We start from the raw sequence: 16,588 nt of genomic DNA, 5'->3' as shown, positions 1-16,588 counted from the left end.
CACCAGGTGACACCAGTGACACTAATGAACACAGCTGAGTGTGATGACACTGACGGTGGAACAGCATGATATCACTGTTGTCTTCATGACGGTGGAACAGCATGATATCACTGTCGTCTACTGAAGATCCAGGTCTTTCAGCAGTGATGCAGGAGGGGGCAGGGTCAGGGGGGGGGGTCAGAATAATGTCGACATTTCCAGAGACTTTAAAGGTCTCAGGTTAATGGTCATTTTATTGACTTTTTGTTAACATTTTAATGACTGAAACTAAAGCAGCGTTAAGGTTCCAGGACTAGCTACCAGGTTTACAGCCAGTGACACGGGCTAGTCTGTGAAGATTTAATCTAAATCCTGTTTTATGATCCTTGGTAGAGCTGAGGACCATGAGGGGTTATCGTATAAATATGTGTAATGTGTAAATATATGCAGATTGCTTCATATTTTCAGATAGATAACTGCTTAGCAACAGAGCTATCAACTCCTGTTTTGATGATAATTTAGATGTAGCCGAGTGTCAGAATGAGTAAAATGTCACGTCCAGCATGCACTGACCACAGGTCACTCAACAGCTGTGTTGTGTCGTTTTGAACCCACACTTGTCAGGATGGCCGAGTGGTCTAAGGCGCCAGACTCAAGGCTTGCCCCTTCCTGTAAATGGGATTTCTGGTCTCTGAATGGAGGCGTGGGTTCAAATCCCACTTCTGACAAGGTCATTTTCTTAGGGGCAGTTGTGGCTTAGTGGTTAAGGAGGCAAAGTTGGGTCCGGAAGGTTCAAGTCCACTAGCTGACTTTGGTGATGGGTTAAAAGCAGAGGTCACATCTGGTTGTGTTCAGTGGAAACACGTAGTTCACTTTCCTTTTTTAAAAAAACGGAAACACGTAGTTCACTTTCCTTTTTTTAAAAAACATGATGTGTCCTAAGATCCAGGAATAGGTCTGAGTCTCTAATGTCTCTGGGCCCTGATGGACACGTCCATTCATCAGAGCAGCTATTAGACTCAGATGAGACTGAGACATCTGTAGCTGAAAATTAAAATGTTCTTACTCTTTTGTCATTCTGTAAAAAAAAAAAAAATCAACTCCATGAGGTAATTAGCTTGGAAAAAACTTTGAAGTGTTGCATTGATAGCCGGTTGCGTTGATTGCCTGATTTAGGTTCAGTCAGTGTGTCCCATAATGACGCACATGTGGGAACAGGTTTCCCAGTCAGACTGTGAAGTTACCTGCTGTTTTATGCTCCCTCTGTTGCCATGGAGACACTTGTGTCTAAGTCAAATAAAAAAAAAACCCAAACAGTGATTTGTTTTGCAATAAATATTAAAAAATAAAAGGTGTAAAAGATAGAGGGTATAGATATCATACAGCCTATTATATATATATAGTGGTATAGCGTGTAAAGCTAAAGGTTAGCAAAAATCAGCCAAATATTGGACAGTAAGCCAGATTACAAAAAAGCAGTAATGACACGGGATGTTTTATGATGACTTAAAGGAAAAGAAAAAAAAACTAAAATTCTATATTGTATGTATATATTGTGTATATAGCATCTTAATTTAAATATAAATGGACGAAATGTAGAAAAGACATGGCTTTATGTATTTTTCCAAGTGAATCAACGCAGGTTGAGGAAATTATTTCTATCACATTTTTATGACACCCTTCGATTTTCTCACTGAACAAAATGATTTTCTTCATTTGAGCAAATACCAATGACGTGGGTCAAATGAGCTATAATGCCTGTCACTGACCAACGTGGGTCGAATAACCCACAGCATCTCCTCCCCCCTCGACAGGTGCCTAACAGCTGGACACGCTATTTGTCATTTTATTAGCGTAAAAGGTCAGAGTTGAGTCCCAGGCAGCTGTTTGACAGACTCTAATGATGGTCGGTGCACATGAGTCATTGTTGAGAGATTTCTGCTGGATTTGTCTCAGCATTTCATTTCTGAGAGAATCGCCATATGTCCTGGCCTCTCACCTCTCCCCCCCCGAGCTCCCGTATAACTGCCATTTGCTGCTATTAGGACACTGGTAAATTACAGACTTCCAACTCTATACTTTCCCTCCAAAAGAGTGCTTCTTGCTGGTGCTGTCGTCACAGAGTGACTTCTTTTTTTAAAAAAAAAAAAAGACTGCAAACAGAGCTTTGAAAATATCATCACATGTGAAAGAGATTGGAAAACAGAGAAGATGAGAAGTCACAGTTTATTAACACAGCAAAACATACCTGTGTCGTACAGAAACACTATGATTATATATACATATATAAATATATAAATACACAAGACATATAAGTCTATTTATATTTGACAGCACAATTACACATCTGAGTCAAAAAACAGAAATTCAACAAAAACGATGTTCAACAATTATTATTTTTTTATGCTGCCTGTTATTTGACAGTGTTTCTTTTCTGTTTGTTTTTTCATTTTCTGCATTTACATTTTGCAGTCTCAGAAGTCCAACCTCACACAGTTGGAACCCTCCAGTACTGCTGCTGTGGGATGTGTGTCCTGGAGCTTCTCAGCTTCTATCTGTTGACTGACAGGCCCTTCAGGCTGATGTACAGGGAGCTGACCATGGTGGCGTCCTCCTGCATGGAGTCCTTCAGCTCGGGCTCACTCGTGCACATCACGGTCACCAGTCGCTTGGGGAGCATCCCGCTGAACAGCAGGTAGATGCAGGGGTTAACACAGCTGTTCAGACTGGCCAGCAGCATCAGGATGGTGAAGGTCGCAGCTGGTGAAAAGGTAAAAAGAGAAACGAACAGCTCATGAGGATTCTTCACCGCTGAAGGACACACATGATACGAGCTGCTGTTACATGAATATCAGTACAGGTTATTAAAGCTTATTGCTTATTGGTTCTGACATAAAGTTGCTGCTTCCTTTTTTAATATAAGACATGAAATGAGGTTCCTTTGAAATACCTTTTTAAAACCAAGAGGGACCTGGGGCTTTACCTATTGCTGACAAATAGAATTTGTTTCCATTCATGTTTGATTGGAAAGGTGAAAAAAATATAATGATTTCACCTAGTTTAAGCTCATGAGCGATTTAACTTCCAAGAGCTACAATTATTATTCTGAGGGGGAAATAAAAAATGTTTCAAGATTTTTTAGTCCTTTAGATCCCAATAGTCCAGTCTTTTTTCTAGTTTTTCTCTTTTGTTCTATTGTTGTTTTTCTCTATTTGCTGAACAACAGATTGCAGTTATCGGTGGCAGTGTAAACTATGAGGTAACTGTCAAGCTTTCTGACCAATCCCAGTCCAATGTTCTTCTGAGACTCTCTCCAGCTTCTCTGAGGAGGTGATTCCTACTATTACAGTCTGTGAGGTATATGTGTTTCACTTTCTGACTCCAAACTGCGGCATCAGTTCGAGTCCTTATTTTTTCTCATCAGCGACCCAGAATCATGCTTCCACACTGGAGCACGTGTCTTCTATCTTGTCCTGCAATGTGGCATTTTATTCCTCTGTAAGGACTAATGAGTCTCCCCACATCTATTCAATTGCAAATGAAAATCAATACAATCGAAGTCCATGTCTGGACAGCTGTTAGTGCTTCAGACACATCACAGACTAGTTGTCTTTGTCTACTTATTCTTTTACAGTCACTGTAGCTGTTTGGGTTTTTTTGCCTTTGTGGATGAACTCCTCACTCCCGTTTCAGGAGTGAACAACAATTTTTTTCCTCCATCTGCAGTAAAATCAATACTCGAATTAACCCTTTATTCCCCAACGGTTCTGGTCACAGGTCAAAGTACATCATCGGGATGCATTGACCAGCGCTCATTTTTCAGAGGATTTTGATGCACAGTACACTGAGGTGTTCCTCTGTGAGTATTTATTATCAGTGCTGTTCAGTACACGTTACATGGAGGTTTGTGCTCTTGTCTTAAAGAAATGGTTTTCAAACTTTTTACGCAGTGCTCCCCTTGTTGATAGGACTAAAATAAAATGACAAATTAGTCTTAATTTTACCCCACTCTGGCACAGATTTGAAAAAAAAAATTGACCTGCAGGATCACAAACACAACTATTTTCCCTGAATGTCTGCCCTAGAAGACGATTACTGACATTACTGACACACAACCTGGGCGAGGGCCATTACAGGGCCGCAGGCCATACTTTGATTTGTCTCACCAACAGAAAAACCAACCTGAATGTTGTTCAAGCAGGTGTTATTCTCATTTTGCACCAATTTCCTTCTGACTTTTGCATGGATATTTGTGTGTTTTGTGTTTTTTGTTTGACATGATGCTCATGTGGACAACCCCGGGGGTCTTACTCTGGGTGGGTGCCGCTGCGTCCCACACCGACCACAGCTGCACGGTGAAGAAAGGCGTCCAGCAGATGATGTAGGTGAGCACAATGACCACGGTCATCTTCACCGTCTTGGCCCTGGCCTTGGACACTCCTGCGACGCTGCTGGCTCTGGAGGACAGCGTCTTGTTGAGCGTCTCTCCGACGTGTTGCGCCTTCGTGGAAAAACTCTGGTGCACGGTGCGGCAGATGCGCACCTGGCACACGATCACCGTGATAATAGGCAGCACAAAAATCACCAGCGTGGTCCAGGTCACGTAGGCTTTAGGACCCCACGGCTTGATGAACTGCGCCCAGCAGTCGTACACACCCGGAGCAACCTCCACCCGAGAGAAGATAAACACCTGCGGGAGGCTGCCGACCAGAGAGACGCACCAGGCGGCGCACACGGGGCCATTCCAGCGCGCCCTGCGCTTCTGGAACGTCACCATAGGTTTGCAAATGGCTTGATATCGGTCTATGGTCATCACCACTATCATGTAAGTAGACGCAAACATGCCGACCACCTGTAGGTACTTCACTGCTCGACAGAGCACATCGGGACCCACGAATCGGTCCGTGATGTCCCATATGAGCTGCGGACAGACCTGGAAGAATGTGACCACCAGGTCCGCGACGCAGAGGTGGAAGACGAAGACGCGCATCCTGCAGAGCTGCTTCCTCCGCTTCCACAGCAACAACAGAACCCCGACGTTAAGGATCCCCGCGGTGATGAAGATGATGGAGAGAAGAACTATTTCCACCTGAGCCAGGCGCTCGTCCCGCGGCTCATCCTCACTCACCGAGACGTCAACAGTCACGTTACTGAGGTTTGCGCTCAGCCAAGCCATGCTTCCACACTCATCACAACACTAAACCCCTTTATATCATCACTCCTGCTGGATTCAGCCGATGCACAAATGTGAGGAGAAGACCGTGCATCTCAGCAGCAACCAGTGTCTGGTACCAACTTAAGTCACGGGGAAAATCCAGAAAGAAAAGGATCAGTGATGAATGAAGTAGGACAAGTTGAGGGTCTCCAGGCAGAGTGTCGAAGAGAAGAGGTCTTTATACCCCATCTACACAGGAGAGTGGGTGAGGAGTGGGAGGAGGAGGAGGAGCAATCCTCTCAAAGCACAGACGACATTGTTCCTTTCATAGTTGGAAAGAAGATCTCACCAAATTAAATAACCACCACATCACATTTGGGTTCAGAAAAAGTCTCAAAAAATCTTAGCCCAGAAATATCAGCAGAAACAACAGTTCACGGTGAACTTCAATTACAGTTTCAACACAGGCTTCTTTATTTCTACACCTCGTGTTTAGCCTCCAGCCTGGCTCTAAATATCATAACATAAATCACTTTCTGTAAAGAAAGCGTTTACACGCTGTATCAAGTTTTTTGTTTTCATTATGTAAAGTCAATATTATGTATTTCTTTTCCCATCGTAATGACATAACCAGAACTACAGTCCAGGAGCAAATTAAAGACATCTAAGGCAAATTGGAAATGTAACCTCTTAGGACTGAAATAAGTAATAAGTAAATAGTAATCGACAGAGCTACTGTAGATCAAAATAACATGATCATGTAAAACATTTAACACATTCTAATGCGTGACCCAAAATGACAAAACCTGTCAAAAGTTAGTTTAAGTCATTAAAATCAGACAGCGTTTGAAATGTAAATATGACCACAGTTCAGTTAACTCCACTGACTCCACCGTGACACTGTCCTGACAAACCTTCACTACCAACGATGATCCGTCTACAGAACACAAGCTTTGACAGATGGCAAGAAAATATTGAACGTGGAATGAGTGCGAGGGTGAATCAGCCGAGTCGTCTACATGATCAAGGACTGCTGACTAATCTGACAGGAGCTTTGGAGGACGACCAAATCAGCTGTGTTCACCAAAGACACGATTTGGTGTGTGTGAAAACTAAGGCTGTCACACTATTCATTTATTTGAATCTGCGGTCAGTAGCAAATTTATCAGCCAATCAGGATTGATGGAGACTGTAATTAATTATAATTAATCATGATTCACACTAATCATCATTTGCATGTAGAAAGAAATACCTCTACCACTGAGCTGACAATGTTTTAGTCTACTTGCAAACATATTTTGAGCATTTATATGAAAGTACCACAACAGAAAGACCCCCATCGGGTTAGGGTGCATTTTTTTTTATAATTACAGCTGTTCTGGACAACTCTTGTCAGAGCCACTTTTTGAAAAAAACAAAACAAAAAACAGAAGTTCTCTTTAAAACCTAAAATAAATCTAATAACTCAACTCTCTTTTTCATTCCTTTTGATTTTCAGACCACACGTTTTCTTCAATAATATATTGTCAAACTAAATTCCCATACACACCTAATCCATCCCACTTGTCCAAAGACCACACGTTTTCTTCAATAATATATATATGTCAAACTAAATTCCCATAAACACCTAATCCATCCCACTTGTCCATCAAGTGAATAAATAAGCATTTGATTTTTAAAATGGCTGTGCATCTCAGTAATTCTAGCCGTTTGTCAGCGCGCCTTACGCAGGCAGCTGGGCTTCATGGTAACACACGTGTCTAATCAGCCGCCTTGTCATTTTGTGACAGCTGTGATGGGAAAGCACATAATCAGGATTTAAGTGGTCTTTGTATTTGTGTCCGTTTACAGCTTTACATAACTCAGGAGTTCATCTTTGTCCAGCTGGTAATGACTTTTCTTCCAAATGTCCCGGAGATTCTGTAAGGTGGCGCCGATGTCTTTGCCCGACGTGACTCCCAGTTTCCGTAGATCATGGCCACTGACGGGAAACCGAGGTACGGTCCATCTGCAGAGCTCTTCTAGCAGCTTCTTTTCACCTTGATACTTCAGCAGCTCACAGACTTTGCTCTGAGTATCCAGCTCACGATTCTGTAAAGAGGCAGCAATGGTTAACATTGTGGCTGTGGTCTGTAATTATGGATATGAATGTGATCGGCAACAATGAAAAGAAAAGGGAACAGCAGGGAGAAAAAAAACCTTTAAAATTCAAACAGTCATATGATTTAGTCATTCTGTGTGGGCAGAGTGGGTGTGGTTTGATGTGGTGACAACAGCCTCCAGACACTAAATAAATAGAAAAATAAAACAGCTTTGCTGCTGTCCCATTGGTGCAGAGACCTGTGTGACATCATGTTTGATCCAACCAATCTTCACTTTAAAGAAGTGAGAAAAGAATAAGACCTGTTGACTGTGGCTTTACCATAAAATGTCTTTCTCCTCAACAGAACTGTGTACGAAGTTGATGTAAGTTTGGTTGAATACTTGTGTGAGCCACTGAACTACAGTTATTAACTACCAGAGAAATCTGATGGAGTTGGAATATGTCGACTGCACTGGGCTTATAATGCTACCCGTCATGTGTGTCCATTGTTGTGCAGATCAATGCACTTTTGTGTTAACTGGTAATTGTATGCAACTATGTAGTTGCTATGAATCCATGGTGATATTGACCACAGATCAATGTGTAATTCCTATACAGCGCAAACCCATGATGAGTTTTTTTAGTTACTAGATTGTATATCGACTGTAGATGTAAAGGTTATATTTACACTTAAGACTTGCTGCTAACTTGACCTTGGAAACATTAAGCATTCATGAAACACCTTGTCTGTCCCTGCAAAATTCATCACAACGGTGAAAACTATAATTAACCCATAACAAAAAACAGATGAGGAAATAATTAATAATAATGCGCCCTCAGGTTAAAACCTGAGGGCGTATTAGTGCAAAAGCTGTTTTTGCAGGTGTTTTTAATTTTATCTATTAATTTTTTACTTTAAAAAAAAACAACTTATGGTTAATTTAGTAAACAATTAACCTAATCCCAAATGGACTCCAAAAAGAAAAAAAAAAATCAGGGCCTTTTACCCATGACCCATCACCGCACTAACCGTCCTTCCACCAGTTGGTCTTTGTTATAAAATCACCCACACTGTGATTATGGGAACTGCAGCTACAGTACTCAGCAGAAAATCCCACTCAGACCTGGAGTGGCACTGGCCTGAGTGGGAGTGGGGAGGTGATGGTTACAGGAGGACTTAACATCTGTGGGGCTGATTGAAAGTCAAACCCGATAAAAGGTAAAATAATGTGTGTGCAATCAAAGACTCTTCATTCAATTCCAGTCCTGGTTTGTTTTATTCATGCCATGAAGAACCTCACATTGACCACATTTGACTTTCAGACGAGGGTCCTTGTTGAGATGTTTTTGAAATACAGATTTTCAGGGCTGATCATTTCCAGGCCAGATTAGTTTAAATGTTGCATTTAGTTTTAGGCGATGAATGAAAGCAGAACCAAAGCAGCAAAATCAGGGAAGGACAAGTGTTTTTTAAACCTACTTCCACTGAAAACTACACTCTGGTGCTGATTAATTTACCTATAAAAAGTTGATTCATCTGAAGTAAAAGTATTGACCAAAACAACAATTTAATTCGATCAATCTGTGACTGGATTGCTTAATTAAAAATCACTGATAACCATTTTTACAAAAGAATTTTAAAAAGTATTTAAAAAACAAGTATTATTATCACAGCAGGATAAATTGGTAGAAAAAACTCACATCAATGATGAAGTCGGTGAACGGTTTGAGGCTGTCGGGTTTGTCTTTATCTTTGCAGAGCTCACGTCTGTACTTGATCAGAAATGCTACCAGATTCTTCTCCTCTTTGGAGACTTTTAGACGGAGGTCCATCTTTTCCACGTCCTGCAAATAGTTGAACAGGGCAGCCAGCGTGGTCATGGGTTTTGGAGAGTGGTCTTTAGCCCTCTGCCACACTTGTTTCATCTCCTCAACATTGCCATCTAGTGGCAAACCTAAGAAGGGGAGATGGCAAAGGAGGTTGATCAGCAGAAAAAGAAAAACTGAATGTAGTATTGATTAGTCAAAGAATAAAAACCAGGCCATGTGTCACTGAGAAGTGTCATTGACTCTTGTTCAAACCAGGTTAGAAAAAAAAATCTGTCATATACTGTGATCATGATCCCTTTTAGAAGATATCAAGCTGTACTTGATCTAAGGAGAGGCTATTTACTACTTTGCTCTAAGAGAACGTTTAATGTCTTGGTGTGATTTAGACAAACTATTGATCGCTTGTGACATTATGTGACTGTCATCAAGTCATTTTTGCTAAAGCCCCATCTTCATGAAAAATTAGCCTTGACAAATAAGAAAGGAGTTGCTGTAAGTACATGGAGATATGTTTTTGGTGATAAAACATTTTGTTAATTATTCTGCTGGTGTTTTACAGTCAGTGATCTGTAGCTGATGGTTTTATGTTACATTGTTTAAATGCATCACTACTTACCTATATATTGGGCCAGACCCAGCTGGTACATGAGCTCCAGCAGGTGAGCAGCATGGTTTCCAACAACGATCTTTTTGAGTTCTACCCAAATTCTTTCTCCTGAAATCTGAGCCAACCCGTGGCCGTTTTCCCTGATGGCCGTCAGTGTCTGTGGTTCATGGCATTTAGGTTCTAAAGCCACTCTGCCATAGAACCTGGGTTGTATTAAAGAATTCAGGTTAACACATTTAAAGAGAAACATGATTTAGTTTCTACCTTTTAGAAGTTTAAAGTCTCCTCTTTTTACTAATTTATCAGTTTATTCTGCCGACTAAGTAAAAAATGTAGTTTTCAACTGACACATGGTATTTCTCCAGGAAAAATAAATATGATTAGAATTCATCACTTAACTGAACAAAAAACACCATGACATATTTGAAAATAAAATTAAATAAAAACCTGAAATAACGCAGTATTCTGAGATAGTCCTCCTGGATTCTTTGCTCTGCACTGCCGACAAATTGAACTTCACGGTTTTGCAGGTCCTCGTATCCATTGAAATAGTCGTACAGTGTGCCGTCAAGACCTACACAAAAATACCAGAGCTTGATACGAGCAGTACACTACAGCTACATCTATGTCGACGAACATATTGTATAAACGTCATTTAAAAAGAAAAAAAAGGTAACTTTCAGTCAAAAGGTACACTCTTGCCTAAAAACATGGAGTTGATGGTGAGGTCTCTCCTCTCAGCATCTTTCAGCCAGTCCGTGGTAAATTCAACCTCTGCGTGACGGCCATCTGTCTGAACGTCCACACGTAAGGTGGTCACCTCAAAGTTCTCATTGTGTATCTATTAAAAAAAAGGAAAACATTCAAATAATGTGATTGGTTTGATTCAAAAACTCCTTGGTTCATCTGGTGCTGGTATATATATTTATATACTGTTGTTGTCTGACCCTCGCTGTAATGGTCCCGTGCTTTTCCCCTTTATTGTTGATCATCCTGATCCCAGCAGCTTGGAACATCCGCTTCATCTCCTCAGGGGTTGCCGTTGTGGCAAAGTCCACGTCTTCTGGACGTTTCCCAGACAGCAGGTCCCGCACTGCACCTCCAGCTATCCTCAGCTCATAGTTGTGCTTTCCAAACAGCTCTGCAGAAAGAAAAACACATGGATGTAGAGTTGAGAAAGCTTTTTTGATATATAGTGAAGAAATTGTAAACATTAAGCACTCTTAAATCATTGCTTTAAATATTTTTTAACAAATCAGGCATAACATTTCTGAATCTGTTTTACTGATGATCTGTTAATTGAATTTATTAACAGCCCAAGTGTTCCTGTAAAAGTTTTTACTACTTAACGTGATATTCTGCCCATTCTAATGTTCTATACTTTCTGTAACGTGATATTCTGCCCATTCTAATGTAGCATATAACAGATCTTCTATACTTTCTAGCTTATTCGTTACTCTATCTTTTGAATTATTTTAGTGAGGTTTAAATAATAAAAAATAAATATTTACATTTCTAGTGGCATTTCCTCCCAGGGTGACATTGCCATATAATTAAGGTATAAGAATTTAACCTGCAGACCAACTCTGTGGGTGAGCTGGGAAATTAATTCAATTTCCAAAAGAAATAATGATATATGCATCGGTTTTCATTTCATTGTTTGGGATTGCGTTGTTACGTATATTACCTGCCCAACTTTCTCATATAAATGATGTCTGTGTAGAGTAGACTCTACACATAGGTCTACGTAGGTCTGTGTAGAATCTCTACACTGTACACTGTAGAGTCTGACACAGCAAGTATCTCACCTACGAGTCCATTAAGTCCGTCAGTGAAGAGAGACTGGAACTGGCTGCTCTTTAGTTGCATGGTGTACAGACTCCTCCAACACGAAGCTGCTCGGATTACAGGACCACCAAGGATTCTGCTCCACATCTGTCAAAAAAGCATGCAGACGGTCTGTTAGCTCTGAGCTAGCTAACGCCCCATGTCTGTTTACGTCTGTAAGGTTGTTAATGCAACATTGGCATAAAAGCACTGCCTACTAGATATGAATCAAATATACGCAATTTAAGTAACAGAATAAGTATAATTAACGACAGTTGTCGTTTATCATCGCCAGTTCTTTCATTAGTACGTACAGTTTGAAGTCATGAGCCATGCTCAGCAGCCAAAGGTACTGTGACGTCACACTGTTGATGACCAATTGCGTAAGCTTAAGCAAATACACAGGGCGGGACATTAAGGCTGCGTCTAGTTCCGTTAGCTCTCGCGAGATGAGATTTCCTACACAGTATTGTTGCCGTTTAGTTGCTGTCAGATCAGCAGCCACAACTCAGGACAAATGGCTAAAGTGGAGCTGACTCCGCTCAGACCGTGGGACGACTTCTTCCCCGGGTCAGAGCGGGTCGCAAAACCAGACTTCAAAGACTTAGCCAAATGGAACAACAGGGTGATCAGCAACCTGCTCTATTATCAGACCAACTATTTGGTTTTAGCCGTTGTTGTCTTCCTCATTGTCGGGTAGGTGACTTATGGAAAGTTGTATTATCTGTACAGCCACTGTTAAAAAACATTGATGTTCACTTTACAACATGTACATCACTCGTTTAGTCCCGTTAGTTAGTGGAAACTGGGAGGTGACCTATTTTTTAAGTTACAAAAGAAAAAAACAGAAAAACACACCGTAGTCAAATAGCACACATCCTGTCAAAACAAAACCACCATGATATAAGTTTACGGGATTTTACGCTGTAACACTGAAGAGCCTACAAACCTTTTTGTCCAGGTCCCAGTTTAAACACTACACCATTACAAGGGGAAATAATGGGAAACAATAGTAAACGGTGCCTAAGAAAATTGTTTAGTAGTACTTCGTAAATACTTGTATTAATAGCCTGGGACTTTAGAGCAGCATTTTTTAGCATACTAACATTATTTATTAAACTTTGTTTTACTTATTTACATTATTATTTACATTATTTACTTTAGAGACTAATGGTTTTTTAAAATTACTGAATACTCAACTGCAGCTATTTCAACTGCCTATCCTCAGCTGTATCCCAGTCTTCCTGCCTGCCCATTCTTCTTTCGTAAACATCTGAAGCTCACCCAAGAATAACCATCTTTAACCAGGAAATTCTCTAAACTGTCTAAGCAATTTGATTCAGGTCTTTGTGTAAAGAAGTCAACAGTATCAGTTTGACTTTCTGACAGTAGTCTTTATGGCTTTTTTATGCAAATGTTGCCTGTTTGTGTTTTTTATAGAATATATTTCTTTTCTGAAAAACACATGGAGGTTTTAGGAAAAGACAGGGGCTTAAAAAGAGTGTATGTTCTGTCAAATGTCAATATTAACCTCAGTTTCGATTGCTGTACGTTTTTACTGTAACATACCGTGTTTTTTGCACTATACTTTAAATAAAGTGTAATTGTTTTGTTCGTACAATGTAATGTCAGTTTCCCCCCTAGAAAAAGCTACCTGTGTGAACTTGTCCAATCCATAGAACACAAATGTTTTGTCCATGTAAAAAAAACAAGTCTTCGCTGTATCTTTCTATACCCAGTCTGGAAAACAAATTCCGTTTCTAGTTAACCTGCTCACTGCCTTAGGGAAGAGAACCAAGTTAATATAATTTTGATCTTGTTAACAGGTCAAACGCTGTACCTTCAAACATGACTTCCTGTTTTTTTCTGCCCTAAAACAGAACCATGTGACCTAGAAAAACTTTGTGATGTCGACAAGTGTCAGGTTTGTTGTCAGTCAAATAAACAAATATATAGTTAAGTTCTCACATGCTCCAAGTCTTTCAGCTTCAGGCAATGCCAGTCAGGACATCTGTCAGATGCTGGAAGATCCAGTCGGTTGTCAGACAAGTTCATACAGAGCAGATTCGGTCAACAATGATCTGTAGTTCATGAATTATTCATAATTATTTTGAACTGTGTTCTTCTACTAAAAATAGTGACGTTCTGTGTCCTGGTCTCTCCCACTGATCAGTGTGGTGTCATAATGTGCTATAATTTGTTCAGTCAGCTGTTGCACTGCAGATAGCACAGTTATGAGAACAGCAGCTTAATCAGTTTAGACTTTGTTGGAGAAGTGTTGTCTGTTTCCATAGCAAAACAATCCTGATCTTGACCCTGAACGTTTTTGGGAAACAAAACTGACTTTAGCTTGTGTAAAACAATCAGGTTTTAATTCTGTTTAAAATAAATTACTTAAAATTATTTTTATATTTTAGTCTCAGTGAAATTTGTTATTGTATTCAACAATACTTGAACTTTATCTGTTAGTAAATATTAATGTAACATCTAGATTTTGAGTTCTTGTTTATTAGCTTCTTTGTTTATTAGCAGACAATTGATCTAGGTTGTCGTTGCAGTGGGTTTTAAATATTTTTAAATGTTATTTTATGAACAACACATTGGAAAGTAACACTGAGAACTTGGATCTTCTTGTAATGACAGTATGTGACCACATGGTGGCGTAAGTAACCACACATAGGAACACTGCCTATGCAGGAGTTCGTTATCTGAAGGTTCTCTAAACTTCTGTGCTGTGTGGTGTGTTGTGTCGCCACCTGCAGGTTCCTGAACCCCGTGGGGATGTTCACAGCTATGGCCGTGGTGTCGGCCGTCTTCATGGGGTCTCTGTGGGCGGGAGAGAACAAAGCTGTTATCAACAACTTTAAGAGGCAGAACCCAACAGCGTTTGTGATCATCATCATGGTGGCCAGCTACATGTTGATTACACTGCTGGGCAGTGTCATGGTGTTCATGACGGCAGTCACTTTACCTCTGGCTTGTAAGTTAGACAAAAAAACTGGTGAAAGTCACACATGCTGATAATTAGGTTTGATACAAATGGATTTTAACTTAAATTCTATTCCATCACCATTTTTGTTCAGGGCACATTCTATAGACATAACACAGAAAGGTTAACATCTATGTTTGACAACGCAGTAATAATTGTTAGAGGAATAAATGTTTGACCAACAAATGCTGTAAGTTAGCTTGGTAAAACGTATGCTACTAATAGCTGCATTAAAGTATCCAGAAATAGTCAGTTAGCTGGGGTCATTTCTGACCCTGATGTAAGGTCATTGAGACGTCATCTTTTAAAGGAAACTGCAGGTCACATCAAACGTCCAAGTGCCACAGTAGGTCTGTGAGCCAGCCTTTGGACACAAATGTTATTTAATGATACAGATCTGGTTTGAAAATAGGTATTGTAAATTTGAGTTGTCAGCATCTTTGTACCATGAATGTAGTTTTGTAGGAAAACTTGTCTTTAAATCACATCTAAAAGATTCTTTAAAAAAAAAAAAAAACATCAAACGTCTTCTCTGCTCCACACTTACACTTTATTGCCTTTTTTGTTGCCTAATGTGCTCGACATTACCAGTCGCTTTCCCATCTGCTTTTCAGTGATATTTGCACATGCATCGTTTCGCCTCCGGAACATGAAGAACAAACTGGAGAACAGGATCGAGTGTGCTGGTCTGAAAAGGTCACCCATGGGCATCCTGCTGGAGGCTCTGGGTCAGCAGGAGGAGAATCTACTGAAGATCCAGACCTTTTTGGAGGGAAAACTCAAGGAGTGATTGGAATATCATGGACACATCCTCTCTCTGGTCAAAGACTCTGATTAGTTAGTTTAACAGCTCTGTTTGTGTGTGTGTTTGTGTGTGTTTTACAACTGATGGTATTTTCTCTTGGTTGTCTGTCACTCCCTGGTGAATTTGTTCTCTGTTCTCAGTACGTACTGAGAGAGTTCTACTGTCTCACGTCTTTGCAATGCAACGTGTCAGCGTCAAACACAGCTGCAGACTTCTGCAGGGAAATGTGCGTTCAATCAGCCTCACAGACGAGCCTCACTCCTGCCAGTTTACACTCCACTACAACTGTGACAGCGGCGCGAGTGTTGCCTTTTTAACAAAGAATTAAAAAGTGCACAGTCAACACACGTTGCTGCCAAGACGCTGCGAGGGCTGCGATTGTCTCCTCACATGAAAAAGCAACAGTTTGCTCTCACACTCATTTGAATGGAAAACAGCCGGTCTCGTAAACAGAGACAGACAACGGAGAGAAGCTGAGTTAAAAGTACAGCTGTAGGCAAAAAATGATCTGGCCCCAGCCCCTCCCTGTGAATGTTAGGCTGTGATGGGACTCCAGCAGCTTACAACAACTCTTAGCATAGCTGTGAAATGTTGTAAATAGTCAGGACAATGTAGGGATCGGATAGGACTTAAGGGATGCAGGTAGAATATGTGACGTAACAATTACTTAGTTAAAAAAAGGTAACTGTATTGACATTTCTATATGCTATGAATCGCAAAAGATTGACATTTTTTTCGTGTACCAAAGATTTCTCAGTTCATGAGAAAATATTAAAATATCACTCTGTGCCACAGACAAACCAAGCAAAATTTACATTCTTTTCTAACATTTGTAATTGAATTAATCTGGACTAGTCATCTGCCATCTTCCTAATACTCTCTGGGATCGTGGGGGAAAGCTGGAGCCATATGTAGCGGTCATCTGTGGGGGTGGGTTCACACACAGTCCATCACATATAGTTAATCTCATATAGTTAATCTCATATATATACGTGGCCTCTATGAGATTAACTCCAGTTAATCTCATACAGGCCACATACAGACAATGAACCACGCTCCGACTCACACAAGGTCAGTTTAGACAGAACTACTGACATCACTGGGGGATTGAACCCATGCACACGTAGGCAGAACATTCAGACTTCATAGAGAAGTAACCATGGTTACCACCTACGGGTCAAACCAGTGATCTTACTGTAAGACAAAAGCATTTTCATCACCATTCAACAGTTTGAAATGTTTTGGCCTTTTCTCTAGAAAACATGGCACCAAAATGGCTTTAGGTGGCACTCTCGAGCTATTTACTCTGACCC

At 40.5% G+C, this 16,588-nt stretch overlaps 4 protein-coding genes and 1 non-coding gene across 6 annotated transcripts in view; 2 read left to right on the top strand and 3 right to left on the bottom strand.

Annotated features, from left to right (window-relative positions):
- The window catches only part of LOC103386273 (contactin-4-like), a 695,358-nt gene that overhangs the window by 555,618 nt on the left and 123,152 nt on the right, over positions 1–16,588 (bottom strand). The window lies entirely within an intron of this gene.
- On the top strand, positions 599–707 carry trnal-caa (transfer RNA leucine (anticodon CAA)). The gene is made up of 2 exons: positions 599–636; positions 662–707. It is a non-coding gene; the product is annotated as a tRNA-Leu (tRNA).
- On the bottom strand, positions 2,201–5,466 carry avpr2b.1 (arginine vasopressin receptor 2b, tandem duplicate, 1). Its single transcript, XM_008320462.3, has 2 exons — positions 4,291–5,466; positions 2,201–2,739 (listed from the first exon to the last, which is right to left on the bottom strand). Exons 1-2 carry the CDS (start codon positions 5,153–5,155, stop codon positions 2,531–2,533), a joined length of 1,074 nt encoding a protein of 357 aa, XP_008318684.1. The 5' UTR covers positions 5,156–5,466; the 3' UTR covers positions 2,201–2,530.
- Positions 6,262–11,884, bottom strand: trnt1 (tRNA nucleotidyl transferase, CCA-adding, 1). 2 transcript variants are annotated; one of them, XR_003051164.1, is made up of 9 exons: positions 11,796–11,884; positions 11,463–11,589; positions 10,602–10,795; positions 10,357–10,495; positions 10,102–10,228; positions 9,664–9,857; positions 8,919–9,172; positions 6,762–7,225; positions 6,262–6,683 (listed from the first exon to the last, which is right to left on the bottom strand). XR_003051164.1 is itself a non-coding variant. In XM_017036525.2 (8 exons), exons 2-8 carry the CDS (start codon positions 11,587–11,589, stop codon positions 6,980–6,982), a joined length of 1,281 nt encoding a protein of 426 aa, XP_016892014.1. In that variant the 5' UTR covers positions 11,796–11,884; the 3' UTR covers positions 6,706–6,979. The 2 variants fall into 2 exon arrangements, 1 of the variants encoding a protein (XP_016892014.1); XM_017036525.2 differs by lacking the exon at positions 6,262–6,683 and having other exon boundaries at positions 6,706–7,225.
- arl6ip5a (ADP-ribosylation factor-like 6 interacting protein 5a) lies at positions 11,914–16,075 on the top strand. The gene is made up of 3 exons (XM_008320459.3): positions 11,914–12,177; positions 14,244–14,461; positions 15,085–16,075. The coding sequence occupies exons 1-3, from the start codon at positions 11,999–12,001 to the stop codon at positions 15,258–15,260; spliced, it is 573 nt and encodes a 190-aa protein (XP_008318681.1). The 5' UTR covers positions 11,914–11,998; the 3' UTR covers positions 15,261–16,075.

This window comes from Cynoglossus semilaevis, chromosome 11 (assembly GCF_000523025.1).
Source record: "Cynoglossus semilaevis isolate Cse_v1.0 chromosome 11, Cse_v1.0, whole genome shotgun sequence".
Taxonomy (NCBI): Eukaryota; Metazoa; Chordata; class Actinopteri; order Pleuronectiformes; family Cynoglossidae; genus Cynoglossus; species Cynoglossus semilaevis.
This window is presented reverse-complemented; position numbering and strand designations above follow the sequence as displayed.